This window comes from Ictalurus furcatus, chromosome 2 (genome assembly GCF_023375685.1).
Source record: "Ictalurus furcatus strain D&B chromosome 2, Billie_1.0, whole genome shotgun sequence".
Classification (NCBI taxonomy): Eukaryota; Metazoa; Chordata; class Actinopteri; order Siluriformes; family Ictaluridae; genus Ictalurus; species Ictalurus furcatus.
In genome coordinates this window covers 20,561,263-20,578,158 of record NC_071256.1, presented here as the reverse complement: position 1 = coordinate 20,578,158, position 16,896 = coordinate 20,561,263, and the positions used below count along the sequence as shown (strand labels likewise).

Here is a 16,896-nt window from a genome sequence, read left to right as displayed (position 1 = left end):
GACCATACGCTGCACACTGCATCAAATTGGTCTGCATGGCTGTCGTTCCAGAAGGAAGCCTCTACTAAAGATGATGCACAAGAAAGCCCGCAAACAGTTTGCTGAAGACAAGCAGACTAAGGACATGGATTACTGGAACCATGTCCTATGGTCTGATGAGACCAAGATAAACTTATTTGGTTCAGATGGTGTCAAGCGTGTGAGGCGGCAACCAGGTAAGGAGTACAAATACAAGTGTGTCTTGCCTACAGTCAAGCATGGTGGTGGGTGTGTCATGGTCTGGGGCTGCATGAGTGCTGCTGGCACTGGGAAGCTACAGTTCATTGAGGGAACCATGAATGCCAACATGTACTGTGACATACTGAAGCAGAGTATGATCCCAGCATTTATTCCAGCATGATAATGACCCCAAACACACGTCCAAGACGACCACTGCCTTGCTAAAGAAGCTGAGGGTGAAGATGATGGACTGGCCAAGCACATCTCCAGACCTAAACCCTATTGAGCATCTGTGGGGCATCCTCAAATGGAAGGTGGAGGAGCACAAGGTCTCTAACATCCACCAGCTCCGGGATGTCGTCATGGAGGAGTGGAAGAGGACTCCAGTGGCAACCTGTGAAGCTCTGGTGAACTCCATGCCCAAGAGGGTTAAGGCAGTGCTGGAAAATAATGGTGGCCACACAAAATATTGACACTTTGGGCCCAGTTTGGACATTTTCACTTACAGGTGTACTCACTTTTGTTGCTAGTGGTTTAGACATTAATGGCTGTGTGTTATTTTGAGGGGACAACAAATTTACACTATTATACAAGCTGTACACTCACTACTTTACCTTGTAGCAAAATGTCATTTCTTCAGTGTTGTCACATGAAAAGATGTAATCAAATATTTACAAAAATGTGAGGGGTGTACTCACTTTTGTGAAATACTGTATATATATAATGCACACCCCCCCCCCCCGCCCTTTTTTTTACATTGCTGAAAATGGTGGGCAATATCTGGTTGGAGCACGCAAGATTAAAAAAACGTGCTCTACTTAACATGTACAGTGGTGTAGGTTGTATGTAGTGTAGCTTTAACACGTTCTCCCCCAGTTCAGATCTGCCTTTTACCGAACTCACTCTTCTCCCTTTTCCATCACATTTCAGATCTGAAAGACATTTATTTTCAATAAAAATCAAGAAAATATTTGATAAGTGGAAATAAAGTGCCTAACAACTTTAATAATAAAGTGTTTACTGGTTAGTGGTGTCACTATAGTGACAGATTCTGTGGTCTGGATTCAGGTTGGAAGTTCATTCCACCACTGAGGAACAGTTAGTGTGAAGCTTCTGGAAAGGGACCTTTCCGATTTTACGATTCCTATGACAATTTTTTCAATACTTTTAACAATTTTTCTGAACTCTTAACACACCTACAACGCACAATTAGCAAAACGCTTAATTTCATGCTCAAAATCACATTGTAAACTAAACTCCAACACTAATTTTCAAAATACAATAATACACTAACACAATAAACTATGTCTACCAAAACACTAACACATGTTCTCTTCCAACATTAACATTAAGTCAATCATAGCACAATGTCACTTTTCCACACAAGATCAGCCCAAAGAGGTCCTCTTTTACTGTATACCATATGGCCATGCGATTGAAAGAACCTCAACACCTGAGTGTGTTTCCTAGACGGGAATCAGCCATGATTAATCTATTTGCATAACTTCAATCAGCTGTTTCTCAGTAGCAATGGAATAAAGTACAGTGGATGTATATGTGTTTCAATTCACAATATGAACAGCTGTTCTTGTTGACATCATCCTATAAGTTAGGTTTAGAACATGATGTTATCTGTTCTGACAAAGTGTGAAAGCATTTGTAAATTTGTTAGTAAAGATCCATTGTTTTGGTCTTGGTTGAGCTTGTGTGTAAAACAAGTTCAAACATATTAAGTTTGTGTTAACTGTATACATTTTGAGTCAAAGCAACGAGAAATGTGTTAATTGTTTAGTCTACACAGATGGATGTTATGCTAACTGTGTTAAAAGTTTAGGAAAATTGTTAAAAGTATTGAAAAAAATTGTCATGGCAATCGTAAAAAAAAAAAACACTGTAAATTCCATCGGTCAGTGACGTCACAAGAAGCTTCATAGCCAACCAATCAGCAACTCTACTTTAAATGCTTTAAACAAACAGCACACATGATCACTGTAGGATTTTTCATTTTCTTCCTGCTTTTCTTGTTTGCCCTTTCTGATTTACTCTCTCCCTCTTTGTCTTCTCTCCAGCTCTCTCTCTCTCACCTTTTCTTTCTTTTAATTCCTTACCTTGTGTATATCTTTAAGGGAATGTAAATCTATTTTATTTTATTGCTCAGACAAAAGGAGAAACCCAGGCAACAGAAAGCCGTTCTCTTCTGTCAGTTTATTGTGTTGTGTAGCAGAGTGTTAATGAGGAACACCGTGCGAGTTTCACAAACATGTAAACAGTAATGCAGTATTTTAACTTTAGAGATCAAGTGTGTAAATTGTGAGGATTTCCAGTCAACACTACTGACGATGTGATGAAACATTTTTCTTTATTTTATCGTATGATCTTTTATAATCATAAACCTTGAACAGAATATTATCTACAAAGGTTACTAGAACAAGTTGTTTAGTCTGTGAATAATGCCATATTTAATGCAGAACAGCTTCACTCATACTCATCATCATCTTTCTTCCTTTACACGAGGCAGCACCACTGATATTTTAAAACAAAACAGAAAAAAAACCTCAGTAAAGAACCATCATGCAGCTTCTCTGCTTCTTTCATGAGAACTTTAATAAGGACAACGTGAAGCTCTAAGAACACACCATTCATTGTTTATAAGTTAAACTGTGCAGGACACTGCATGGTGGTTCCATGTGGTTCTGTGTGGAGGAAGCAGTGCTGTGGTCCAAGTTTAAAATAAAAGCGTAAAATAAATGAGTGGTGGAGGCAGCTGCCCATTTTCATGTCTTCTATAAGCTACAAAATTGACTGTAATGGAGTGGAGCGGGGTTTAACAGCCGCCGACTGCACCAGCAGGGGGTGCTGTGGTGCTGGACTGACTTTTACCCTTGTGTCTCTGCCCTCCTCGTCGCCTGCCTCCAGATTTTGGCTGAAAAGAGAAGAAAGAAAAAAAAAAAAAGAAGAAGCAGAATATAAGAGTCCTGTGCATGACCCTGTGAATGAGCTGTTACTATAGAAACTGTAATGTATCAGAACAAGCGCATTATTAATAACCTGCACTATTGTCAGAGCTGCTGTTATAGAGAATTAATCAACATCTGACCAATCACAATCCAAAATTACGGTTTAAGGAATAATTATTATTAAATGTGATAATATTTTGTATCTGATATGTACCTGATTCCATGTGTGTCAGGAAAATAAAACTGATGTTTATGATGTTAAATTAAAATATCAATTTAGAATAATTTACATCAAACTCAATTGAGGTCACATGGGTTGAGGTCGGTGATTAATACTCAGTAGGTTATGAGAGTTTCAGTACCAGAGAATCGGCTCATTCTTATTCAGTGTGAAATAAACTGTAGCACTGCAGCTCTCCTGTAATCTACACTGAGGGACTGGACCTTTCTCTCAGGGTGTGATGCGTGTTCCCTTCTCTCATACTGTAACACCATACTCTCACTTTACCTTGGAGTCTTTAGTCTGACTGTCTTCGTCTCCTTCAGTCTGAGACACAAATGGACAACACGGAAGGAACACAAAGTGGAACAGGGGATAAGGGGAACCGGGGGATGAGGGGAGTGCGGGATGAGATGAAGGATATGAGGGATAAGATGAGGGGAATCAGGAGAAAAAGTAGGCAGGGTTTGAACATGAATAAATAATAAAATGGGAGGATAAGAAAGGAGTGGCGTTTGTGGAAGAGAGAAAACAGAGAGGAAGTGATTAGATAAACATTAATAGAGAGTGTAAAGTTGTGTACGAGTCCCAACCCTCACTCTCTAACTGTAACTCGTTTATATAGTGCGTGTCTATGTGTGAGTTGTGTAGTGTGAGAGTGTGAGAGAGAGAGAGAGACCTGCTGTAGAGGAGGGATGGAAGCGGTCGGCGCTGTGTTGCTCAGCGTTTCCTCTGCAGCTGCTGTCTGACCCTCGTCTCTCTTCACCACCTTCTTAGTCGACTGCATTTTGATTTGTGGAGGTTTGGAGTTTGACGGCTGATTATTTGTTGACTGAAGAAGCTGTAAAAAGATTAATAACTAAAATCACAAATTTTATTAACTGGGTAAAAACCTGCTAGTTAAAGTCTCCTTACATTTTAAATCAGTAAAAATAATTGCATATACATTAAATCCTTTAATGTGATTTTAAAGCATCATCTAGAAATAGCAGAGAATCGTCTCTACAGCTTTACGCTCATTAAAATGCAGGAGCTATGAATATACAAGAATATGCAAATTAAAATCGCCCCCGTTAGTAAATTCATTCATATCTCAGTGTCTGAAACTTGATTTACATCCTCACTCTCACCTAGTTATTTATAAGCAGACATACTAGCCACTGTATTTCTACGTTACTATGACAACCACCATATGTTTTGGGTGTCATCGTTTTGAGTTACCACACTGTCATCCTAGAGCAACTTGCATATTCAAATACTTTTAGTTTGTTTAGTGAAATTGTCATGACAAGTACATCATGATAGAGGTCATGTAGCTCCGCCCCAAAACAGCTTTCAGTCTTTGTTCTGAATAAAGAAAAAATAGATCCAAATTCATAATAAAATTCTGGAAGTTGTTAATGATTTTAAACCTCACTTAAAATCACACACAGTTTATTGACTTATCATTTAGAGAGATAGTACTCATGCAGTGTTTTTTGTGTGTGTGTGTGTGTGTGTGTGTGTGTGTGTGTGTGTGTGTGTGTGTGTGTGTGTGGTCAGGACCTTGGTGATGGTGCCCACAGCTTTCGTCCTGCCCTCTCTGAACACCAGTCTCTGGTCCACGTGCAGGTACTCGGGTGTTTTGATGAAGCGGAAATGCACCGTGGCCTTGTCTCCTGTTCGTAAACAGTCTCGGTTCATCGTCAGGATCGTTGCTGTCTGTCTGATGCTCCCACAATGCACTGCACACAGAGTGGGTACAGGTCTCAGATCAAAACCGGGGGAGTGCTGCGAGTCAGGTCAGTTATCACATTCGAGTGTGTTAACACCATGTGTGTGTGTGTGTGTGTGTGTTAACATACTGATCACTGCATGAGCATATTTAATTGCACTGCTCATTTAATACAAATGTGGTTTATAACTTCACCCATGGCCTGGTATCGGGGTGAGATAGTCGTCGGGTGATGGAGCACCAGGATCTCTGCCTCAAACTCCCATGATGCCTGTGGGTTTAACCGCGGTGATACCATCACCATCCCTTTCCTTATAGACGAGCGCTTTATCTGAGAGAGAGAGAGAGAAAATACGACAGCATTATGACATGCCATAGACTCATAGCATGTGTAAGACAGATGTTTTAAACAGTAATTCTGCAAGTCTGAACCTTTTTGAGAGCGAAAGATGCTGTCTGTCCTCCTCGCACCTCCTTCACAGGCATCCTCTTCCTGTGGATGGATTTAACAGCGATGGAGATAAAGGCACCGAGGGGGTCCGGCCCCAGCAGCATGGTATCATTCAGCCGGATTAGCCCCCGTAATGTCGTTCCTGATACTACAGTCCCTACACCCTAACACACACACACACACACACACACAAACACACACAAGCTTGTATTTATAATTCTCAGTCATACAGGTGAGTTGGGAGTGAATAAGTCACTCATCCAGGGAGTGTATTAACACGTTAAACAAAAGGATTTCTTGTTGCTTTTCATCAACTTTCGGTTTAATTTTTCTTTTCCCCAAATCCGTATGGCTCCGTGATCTCGTTAATGCTTTCACTTCTAAATTACAGGCCTCGAATATATGAACTGTTTTTGGTTCCGAGTGCCTGCATGGATGTTATTGCAGTTCTGAATATATCCAGAAGGGGGCGAAAAAGAACTGACCTCAGCTGTGGAGATGAAATAAGGCTGAGAGAGTTATTACTGTAGTTCTTTAATCATCACACAAACAGAAAGTCAGTAACACACCAGTCTAAATAAACCATCGGAGACAACCTGTGTCTGGTGGTGCGATTGTTTTAGTCACTCTGGATCAAGTGAAAGGAAAGTACAGAAAACAATAGATTTTATATATATGTACGAAACATTTTAAAGACACACACACACACACACTTACCGGTACTGAGTAAGTGTCGTCTATCTGAAACTCGGCCGGCTCGTCATCTTTAAACGACGTTCTGGAGGACAGCAGGTTCAGGAACATCTTCAAGAGGTCCATGTTCTCCCCAGTGACATTAGAAATCTGGAAAATTGGGCACATTCTGAGGAAGACACACACACGAAGAGAGAGAGAGAAAGAAGGGTTAAAGAGAGCCGGTATAGAGATGAACAAACTGCCCTACAGGATCTTGCGTGTTAGGTGTACATGTGTTGAGTGTGTGTGTGTGTGGGGTGTACCGCTCGGAGCTGAAGTTGGAGGCAGTGACGATGACGTCGTCTTTGTTCTGCACCAGCACCGGGATCTTTCTGCAGCCAGGAGACTTCAGCAACCTCTGCAGCAGCTTCAGTGTCTCTGGCACATCAGCACCAGTGGTTTAGTTAATTATTCGGTGGTTTAGTTAGTGAGTGTTACTGTAACAGTACACCGTAGGTGAGTTTATCAAGTAAACTGGCTGTAACAAACATTGTCCGATCTACTTTAAACATTATTATTATTGAATAAAATAATTCCTACAAAGAATATAAAGTTTTGGTTTTTTTTGCATATACACAACAAGGTTTGAAAAAAAACAAAACAAAAACAAAACAAAACAAAAAAAAAAAACAGGATGTAAAAGTAAAAAAACAGCAGCTGAATCACTGAACTCAGACTGCCCTGGTGGGTGTGGCTTAATATTCTAATAAACATATTTTATCATCAGTTCTCTGTCCCAGACTCCAACACCACTTAAACACAGAATCAGGATTCGTGCCTCAACACACAGTTATAAAGTTATACAACAGATATGTTGGCTAGGTTAGACAGCAGCCTTATAAGTGGTGAGGGTGGAGCTTATGTAAATATACTCTCTGCTAACCACACGCACCTTACATTCAAGAGACAGGGGAAAGTGATTAAGCTGATCAGCAACAACATTGTTACTTTAAATATGTGGGCACTGTCCCAGAGCTTTAACACACATAGGTGTAAAGTAAACGTGTGTGTGTGTGTGTGTGTGTGTGTGTGTGTGTGTGTGTGTGTGTGTCTCACCTTGCAGGATGTTAGCAGGACACATGTCTATCTTAGTGACCACCACAAACACGGGCACGTTGAGAGCCAGCGCTAAGCCCAGGTGTTCTTTAGTCATGCCCACTATACCTGCATTACTGCCCACCTGGAACAGGTCAGAAGGAGCACACACACAGAGTCACAGAGAACACGACACACACACACACACACACACACACACACAAACACACACGAGTGTCCCACCATGAGCATGCAGAAGTCGGGCAGGTGGCCTGTCATGCCGAACACGGTGGTCTTCAGGTACTTCTCGTGTCCCGCCAGGTCGATGAAGGTGATGACCTTGGAGGACTTCTCACAGATCTTGGTCCAGTCCAGACTGCCGCCGTGGCTATCGGGTTTGTTGACGACATGGCCACGACGGTCGAAGCCCAGGATGTCGTTCCCCACACTGCTGGTACGGCCGCTCTCCAGCTCATGCTTGTGACGGAAAAGTTTCTGACGAGCGAAACCTCGACCGTTATCCAGCTCTCCATGTGTAAGGACTCCAAGGAGCGTGCTCTTTCCCGCATCCACATTTCCTACCACCGCCACCCTGAGAGAGAGAGAGAGAGAGAGGGAGAGAGAGAGATAAAGAGATGCCCTCCAGAAAGGTGTTCTCCAAGATCTGTAGAACATTTAAATGTAAATATCTAGAAAATATATCTAGTTTATTTTCATTATACATAATCTAAATTTCCTCTGATCTTTGCCATGTCCTCTTTCTTTCTTTCTTTTTTTCTTTCTTTCTTTCTCTCTCTCTCTCTCTCTCTCTCTCTCTCTGTGCATGCTGGGAAGCAGAAGTGTGGGAGGGTGTTCACTGTTAGAGGGAAACTAGAAAGGGTCTTTTCTATGGTTTGTTTCGGTTTATTTCTGATCAAATCAATTATAAATTAGTATCATGTACAGTATCTCACAAAAGTGAGTACACCCCTTACATTTTTGTAAATATTTGATTATATCTTTTCATGTGACAACACTGAAGAAATGACACTTTGCTACAATGTAAAGTAGTGAGTGTACAGCTTGTATAACAGTGTACATTTGCTGTCCCCTCAAAATAACTCAACACACAGCCATTAATGTCTAAACCGCTGGCAACAAAAGTGAGTACACTTTTGAAGAAGGCTGAAGAAGGCTGAAGGCGGCTATGGTGTGTTTTTTCTGAATCAAGAGCAACTAGTGAATCAGTTGGTCGAGAGCGGGATTTTGGCGAGTGGCGTTTTTGCTCCTGTTCAACCATTAGTTTCTCCAACAACTAAGGTAACGATTTCTAATGGTCCACCGTTCATTCCCAACGTGGATATTTTAAGTGGGCGCTCTCTTGGTTTCGGCAGGTTCACCAGTGTAGTTAGAAAGGTTCCAGTCGGCTGTAAAAATGTCATTGAGTCCCATACAGTGGAGACTCATCCACGGTGCTGTATCTACAGACAGACAGGTGGCACACCTGAATCCAGCAGTGGGGAGGGATGGTCCATTTTGTTTGGTTGAAGAGAAAGTTGACAATTTGTTTATTCACTGTGTGAGATAGAGACGGTTTTGGAAACGTTTTAAAGAACTGAAAGAAAAAAAAAAAAAGTAATCCGAGGTATACTTCCAACTGAAATGATTAAAAAGCCGTTATTTAAATGGATATTTCACAGTAAGGAGCTGCAGACCCACTCATTTCAGCAGAAATGCCTTCTTCAGGGTGCAACACCCAAAAACACAAAACTGCATCGAACGTGCTCTCACCTCAGCTAAATTAGATACACCTTTTCAAAAGAAAAGATAAAACAAGTGGCTAGTGTCAGAATGCCAGCTGGTGGAGTAAATCTAGAGCTAGTCTGAAAAGACGTCTCTAGGTGGTGCCACAATAGAGTGGTGCAGGGATGACGTCATTTTGAAGGACAAAACCCGGAAACGAGCCGTTCCTGTTCCATCGTCCCGAAGTCAGTGGGTGTTCTGTATGAAAAAATTTCTCATAAATGCTTTATTAGTGGCCCCAGGTATAAGGATCTTCAAAGGAAAAGTTTGTTTAATTAATTTTCTGTTGGGATCAGCCAAGATGGCTATTTGGAAGAAACCGAAATACAAGATATTAGGCAGTGGTTCAATTGATGTAGGGAATGTGCTAAAAGGGATGATGGCTGCTCGAATTAAAACAGAGAATGTGTATTTTAATTTGGTCAATCATATGAAAGAGTTTTCTGCTGTAAGGACTGGGGGTGGGGGGAGTATTCTGTGAAAACAAGTATGAAGAATTGTTGGTTTTAAAATAGAATTATTGTAAGGTATCAGAGAGGTATTATTTATTGTGTTTGAAAAGTAATCATGTGAATACTTGGTTAAGAAAGTTGGATTAACAATTTGTTAAACCTCTAGAAATCTCTCTCCCTGGTTAGTTGTTGCTGTGGTGAGGAACAGAGTCAGTCCTGTCATGATGATGATGATGATGATGATGATGGAGTGTTGATCTCAGGGTTGCTCACCTGACCTCCAGGAAGTCCGCCTCGCCCACACGGCGGCGGATGAGGTAATCTCGGACCTGGCCGCCGCTCTCCGCGCGCTCTCTCAGGAGGATGAGGTCGGCTTCGATCTGCTCGCACAGGGACTGCACCGTGGCCACCGACGCCTCCATGTCGCTATCGTTCAGACCGTAATCACCGCCGTCTGACACAGGAATGTGTACACACTGATGATTTTCTGTCTTTCACTCTGCTCATCATGTTTACGGAGAAGTGTAAAGCGTACACGCTGTGAGTTGAGTCTCACCTGACCCCACTCCCACCACATAAATAGTCTCTCCACAGCCCTCATCCATCCGCTCACGCAACTGCCGCAGTAACGAGTCATACTGCTCTCCATTAGGACTGACCAGAGCCAACTGTGGAACATACACACGCACGCACACACACAGTTAGAACCTCAGCTTACAGAGAGAGAGAAAGTTAATTAATAATAAGTAATTAATAATTCACTAATAAATCACTGAGATACAAGATACAGTTGCAATCAAAGTTATTCAACCCCCATTGCAAATCAGGTTTATTGTCAAAATTTACAGACTTTCAGCTGTTTGCAACGAACAAATCAAACAAAAGCAACTGAAATAGTTCAACACAATGACTGCTTCAAGTGGTTTCCCCAAATTCAACTGAAAATGCAACTTATAATGATTTCTCCAGTCTCAAAATTATTCGACCCCTTCATGGCAAACAAGGATTTCCTGATACTTCAATGAATCCATGTTGCCTTCCACACACTGCAAGTTTCCACTGCCAGAGGATGCAAAGCAGCCTCAGAGCATCACTGATCCACCACCATGCTTGACAGCATGTTCTTTCTTCATTCTTCTTCCTCCAGACAAACCGCTGATCCATCGTGTCGAAAAGTTCCAGTTTTGTTCCATTGCTCCACAGAACAGAATCCCAAAACCTCTGTGGCTTATTTACATGATTTTGAGCTTTTCTTGTGCTTTTGGGTCAGTAGTGGTGTACGTCTTGAAGTTCTGGCATGGAAACCTTCTGCGTTTAGTACACGCCTTACTGTGCTCACTGAAACCTCAGTGCCTGTTGCCACCAAGTCTTGCTGCAGGTCTTTTGCAGTCACTCAAGACTTTTCCACAACCATTCAGGTATTTCATATTTTTTTCTGCCCATAGCCAGTTCAGGTATTTCATGTTTTCCAGCTCAAGCACACCTGGTGTAACTAATGAAGCCCTTGATTAGTTGTATCAGGTGTGCTTGAGACAACACCTGTTTTGCATATTTGTGCTGTTGTGAGGGATTCTATTCAGGGGGTTGAATAACTTTGAAACTGGAGAAATCATTATTATTTGCATTTTCAGTTGAATTTGGGGGAAACCACTTTAAGTATTTATTGTTTTGAAATATTTCAGTTGCTTTTGTTTTATTTGTTTTTTGCAAACAGCTGAAAGTCTAAATTTTGCCAAGAAACTTGATTTGCAATGGGGGTGGAATAATTTTGATTGCAACTGTATAATAAAATATAATCAGAATATAAAATAATATACAGTTCCCTCTGAAACTACTGGGACAGCAAGGCCAAATCATTTGTTTTTGCTGTAGACTGAAAACATCTGGGTTTGATATGAAAAGAGTTTAGAATTTCAGCTTTTATTTCCTGTTATTTATATGTAGATCTGATGAATGACATACAACATAGCACATTTTGTATCAGACCACCCAATTTGTAGGCAAGCAAAAATATTGGAACACATGACTAACAGGTGTTTCTTGTTACCCAGGTGTGTCCTGTTAGATTGAACATTTAAACAATAAATAGCTCTGAACATCTAGTCTTGGTTTTAGCCTTCAGTTTCACCTGTGAAGACTGCATTTGTTTTTTAAAAAGCCAACATGAAGATCAGAGAGTTGTCTATGGGAGAAAAGCAAGCCATTTTATGGTTTGAAATGAGGGAAAATCAATCAGAGGCACTGCACAAGCCTTGGGCATAGCCAATATAACAATCTGGAATGTCCTCAAAAAGAAAAGAACCCGCTAGTGTACTGAGCAACAGACACCGAATGGTTCAGCAGTGACATCAACAACCTCCACAGGTCAGGGGTGAAGGTATCACAATCCACCACTGGAAGAAGACTTCGTGAGCAGAAATATAGATGCCATACCACAAGCTTCAAACCACTCATCAGCAGTAAGAATTGGGAATCCAGATTGAAATTTGCAAAGAAATACTGAGACAAGCCACAATAGTTCTGAAACCAAAATTAACTTCTACCAAAGTGATGGTAAGGCCAAAGTGTGGAGAAAGAAAGGATCTGCTCATGATACAAAACATACAAGCTCATCTGTGAAACATGGTGGCGGTAGTGTCATAGCTTGGGCTTGCATGACTGTTCTGGAACAGGCTCAATAATCTCATGACGGTAGCAGCAGAATAAATTCAGAAATCTACAGAAACATTGTCTGCCAATTTACAGAGAAATGCATCCAAATTGATCAGGAGGAACTTCATCAAGACAATGATCCAAAACACACTGTCAACTCAACAAAGGACTATCATGGGGAAATGTGGAAGGTTTTAAACTGGCCATGTCAATCACCAGACCTTAACCTAACTGAGTAGCATTTCACCTCCTGAAGAGGAGATCGAAGGGAGAAACCCCCAGAAAAAAAACAGCTAAAAGAGGCTTGGAAAAGCACCACAAAAGAAGAAACCAGCAGTTTGGTGATGTCAGTGAGTCACAGGCTTTATGCAGTTATTACAAGCAAGTATTTACCTTCATTTACTTCAAGACTTGTCTGTTCCTATGCTTTTGCTCACCTGAAGATTTGATGGCATTTAAACACAGCTAGATGTAAATACCAGGAAATAAAAGCTGAAACTTACAAACTAATGAATTGGCCTTGTGTTCCAATAGCATCCAAGGAGACTGTATGTGTAGTGCACTATAATGTAATGTACAACTGAGAGATTTTTAAAGCTCATAGATCTGGATTATCTCTATAGGACATTTAAAAAGGTGTAATGTTATTTCTGCTTTGATGTTTCTCCTTGTACAAACATGCACATTATCTCTCTCTCTCCGTCTCTCTCGCCTACGTTGCACTGGTATTTCATCAGTATAGTTCTGTACTTTCAGAGTGACAGGTTTACTGTGTCCGTGTCTCACTTGGCGTACTACTCCCCTATGTAAGTGCACTACAAAGGCAATAATATAATGACATTTTCACCCCATGTAGTGAACTCAGGTTTGCACATAGAGTCATTTGGAATTCAGCCAATGGTAGTCTGCGCTAGCTCTCTCTCGCTCTGTAAAATAAATAAATAACCTTGACCCAGCTGTATACCTTCTAGATTGCAGTTAACGTTTGTTTATTATTAACTATAAGATAAGATTATATCATCTTAGATACAATTATTCTATTACATATTTAGCTAGCTACAGTTCTGTGTACACTTCATACCGAACCGGTGTAGTAGCTAGTGTATGGTTTCAAAATATTTTAAATAAACATGTCAAATATTTAATAAACAAAACACAAATAAGACAAAATAGTTTCATACGTTTCTTCGAGAGTGCATATAAACAAAGGCTACTCGCTAAATAAATCAGCCAGCTGTGTGAGGCCTAGTAGCGAACCTTGCTGGAGAAATCCCCGGTCTCGCCGTTGAGCGCCTCGCCGTCCTCGAAGCACTCTGCCCCGTCGTCGTCCCCACAGCCCCGGCCGAGTGGAGCGAACATGCTAGCAGGAACCAAAGACTCAGTGGCTGACATTGGCCCTGGGTTTAAACCGGGCTCGGCAGTCGCCATCGATGCCATGTTCTAAACAAAATATATCTAAAAGTAAAATAATAAAATCTACAAGTAAAAGTAAGAATCTTTAAATGACGCGGTTTAAATTCCAGAGCTCAGGGAGAAGATCCGCGTAGCTAAGTTAGCTCCTCATACAGTAACAGCTGCTGCAGATACTCCAGTCAAATTCAACTCCAAACCACTGATGTACAGATTTACACACTGAATCCTGTCATGAGTGTTAACTACATACTGAAAAGCCGAAGCCACACAAACCAGCATACCATCCGTGTTTCGATGTTTATTACACAAGTAAAATAAAAAACAGCTAGCATGTGTAGTTTATCCAGGGAACGCCTCCTTATTAAATATTCATAAGTCAGCATCTGTGCGAGCCAATCCTGATTTTACTTTTCAATCCATGTACCACGTGCCTCTAACAGCCAATCAGAGTCGGTGTGCCTTTCTCTCAGAGTGATGTAAACATTTCATACTGTATAATATTTTCTTTTATATATAATCAATATGACTTCTTGTTCTTATTTACTGATGATTATTACAGAAGGATATTTGATGTTATATTGACCAAAAAAATCCAATATAAGTTTTCCATTCATGAATATTCACATATGGAACGTGACGTCATACCTTCAGCAAGGTGTGTGTGTGTGGGGTTGAAAACAAACATGTCACACAGGTTACCTTCCAGTCAGGTGTGTTACATCAGACGTCACGTAATCAAGCCTCAGCACCATAACAGAGTTTTATCTAAAATAACAAAACGCCACATGAATGAATCCTTAGGCTAAATCCATCACACAAAGAACTAAATCAACCAAGAATTCTGGATTGTTATTGGTCAGAAGGTGTTGATTAATTCTCAATAAAAGCAGCTCTGACAGTAGTGTAAACTTTATTATTATTATTATTATTATTATTATTATTATTAGTGCAGCTGCAAATCACAGGTTTATATGAATGCACTTGTTCTAATAAGTTATCGTTTCTATAGTCACAGCTCATTCACAGGGCGTTTATAGTGGACGCTCCAGTGATAATAAACAGATTTTAAAAAGTTGACGTAGTGAAGTTTTCTGTAAGGAGAAATGTGATTATGTAACGTTTATGGAAGGAGTCTCCAGTGTCAGCGCTTTGTAACAGTCAGAGGTAAAGCTGTAACTTTAAGTTTTCTGGCATCTTTAGGACACAGGAGTTTACGCTTCTTTGCGGTTTCTCAGTAACATGACAAACTGCGTTTTTTTTTCTTTTTAACTTGGAGAGAATAAAGAGAGGCTGGTGAGGGAACGACTATTTATAGCTGCTGTAACGTAAGCGACAACAGGATCTGAGTCCTTTAATTACATTACATGTAACTATAAACGGAATGTCAGCCCAAAGTTTCAGTAACTCAATGCTCTCAGAATTCTATCATATTTAGTTTTTAAGTTCTTTGACTTCCACTGGTTCGTATTTTTGTACCACCTTCTGAAATTATCCACTAAGAACACAGAAAACACATTTTTGTAAAATCTTTTACACATCTGTATGTGTAATTGTGCTTGTAGAATTGGAGCATAGGGGAAATAACAAATTAACATAAGGAGCACAGCCATAGTGTCCCACATGTTATTTTCTTATTAAAATCAAATGAATTTTTATTTTAATTGTGTAATATTTTTGTGGCTTGTTTCTACGTGTTGTCATACAAACGTGCGCTTTTTTCTATTTTGAGTCTGAGGGAAATTACTCATTTTTACTTTGTAATTGTTTTGTTCTTGTTCTGTTTCATTCTCATGTGAGGATAATGCCTAAGAAGGCCATGTCATGTCACTGAGATGAGTACAGAATGTTTATCTGCTTACAGAGAAACAAACATGTTCTTCTGTTCAAGGTTCGTCTAAACATCTTCCAAGATCCTAAAGCAAAGCCTGTTTGAACTGCCTCAAACTGCTTCTCATCGGTACACAGAATTGTCATGCTCTGTGTTTCATATATATATATATATATATATATATATATATATATATATATATATATATATAGTAGTGGTTTAGTACAAGGGCTTCAGAGCGCTGTCATTATTCTATCTTGCTTTATTTTATCCTGTATTAACCATCTTTCTGTAATGAACCTTTTTACCTTCAGAGGACGAGTCCGCGAGTGTTGTCTAATTTCCAAGACAATTTGGCTTATCCTGGCTGGGCTGCGCAAGTCTTTTCGGCTTTTCTGGACAACAAGCAAACCGGAGGACACCCGTGGAAAAGTTTCACCCTGAAGTCTGTGTTGACGCAAAGGCGGTTTGCCCTTTATTATGCAGCGCGAAAGACCGATGCAGCCTTACCACTGATTGGTAGGAATCATCAAGAATTTAGAATTTGAATTTTATGAAGTCATAGTGTATTGCTGTCTTTATGGAAGGGAGTCAATGATATAGAATTAGAATTTTAAGAAGTGATTGTGTATTGCTGTCTGTGTGGAAGGGAGTCAGTGATATGAGAAATGCACATATTACATTGAGAGAAGTATTACATGGAGCGATTTCTTATAAGAAGTTCCAGGAACGTCGCCCCTGCGACGGCAGAGATATTGGTGTTTCTTAGATCACAGCTACAAAACTAAGATATATACCGACGGGTATATATATAGAGAGAGATAATAACAGTGAAATATTTGCTAACGGAAAAAGTGAGGTTCGAGCAATAAATAAGTAAAGAGAGTACTTATTGAGAAGCGCAAGAGGTGCAGTATTTTTGCGGCAGGTTATTATCAAGTGGCATGCCCCATTGACTCATTCCATCATATCAGCAGTACATGATATATTTGGCAAATTTAACGCACAAGTAAATTCTACTGAGATAAAATAAATAAATAAATAAACAAACAAACAAATAAATAATAATAATATATATATATATTTTTTTTAAAAAAAGAAGGGAAGAGAAAACTGTAAATCCTACCAAATTGCTGTATGTGGACTCACAAATAATCATTCACAGTTTTTTTCTTTTTATACTAACAAAGGAAAACAAAATTAAAAAGTACAAACACCAAAAACATGTGGCTAACCAATAACTATCGCTGGTTATATAGATATTGTAAAACCCAACAACAGGCACAAAAATTTAAGTAGGAAGTGTCTGTGACACCATAAAATATATGCAATAATATAAACTTGTCAGTACAACCCCTCATCGTATACCTTATTTTCTCGAGTTTAAAAAAAAAAAAAAACATCACGTCCTTTAGCCACTGGGAGATAGATGGATATT

The 16,896-nt window shown here is 40.0% G+C and overlaps 1 protein-coding gene across 6 annotated transcripts; it reads right to left on the bottom strand.

The window, feature by feature from the left end:
* Window positions 1–1,876: 1,876 nt before the first annotated feature.
* On the bottom strand, window positions 1,877–15,984 carry gtpbp1 (GTP binding protein 1). 6 transcript variants are annotated; one of them, XM_053652556.1, is made up of 15 exons: window positions 15,767–15,984; window positions 14,330–14,395; window positions 13,475–13,672; window positions 10,122–10,233; window positions 9,839–10,019; window positions 7,575–7,923; window positions 7,353–7,476; window positions 6,560–6,674; window positions 6,279–6,423; window positions 5,543–5,725; window positions 5,306–5,441; window positions 4,942–5,120; window positions 4,076–4,237; window positions 3,685–3,723; window positions 1,877–3,142 (listed from the first exon to the last, which is right to left on the bottom strand). In XM_053652556.1, exons 3-15 carry the CDS (start codon window positions 13,652–13,654, stop codon window positions 3,044–3,046), a joined length of 2,004 nt encoding a protein of 667 aa, XP_053508531.1. In that variant the 5' UTR covers window positions 13,655–13,672; window positions 14,330–14,395; window positions 15,767–15,984; the 3' UTR covers window positions 1,877–3,043. The 6 variants fall into 6 exon arrangements, with proteins under 6 accessions (XP_053508531.1, XP_053508521.1, XP_053508548.1 ...); XM_053652546.1 differs by having other exon boundaries at window positions 13,475–13,657; XM_053652573.1 differs by lacking the exon at window positions 14,330–14,395.
* Window positions 15,985–16,896: the final 912 nt, after the last annotated feature.

Bases quoted from the DNA above. Each gene is read 5' to 3' on its own strand.
- gtpbp1 (XM_053652556.1), bottom strand. From the start codon at position 13,654: ATGGCATCGATGGCGACTGCCGAGCCCGGTTTAAACCCAGGGCCAATG. The intron at 5,442-5,542 runs GTTCAGACTTGC...TCTCTCTCTCAG, and splicing joins CATCTTTCGCTCTCAAAAAG to ATAAAGCGCTCGTCTATAAG. The intron at 4,238-4,941 runs GTCCTGACCACA...ATCTTTTTACAG, and splicing joins CTGTGGGCACCATCACCAAG to CTTCTTCAGTCAACAAATAA.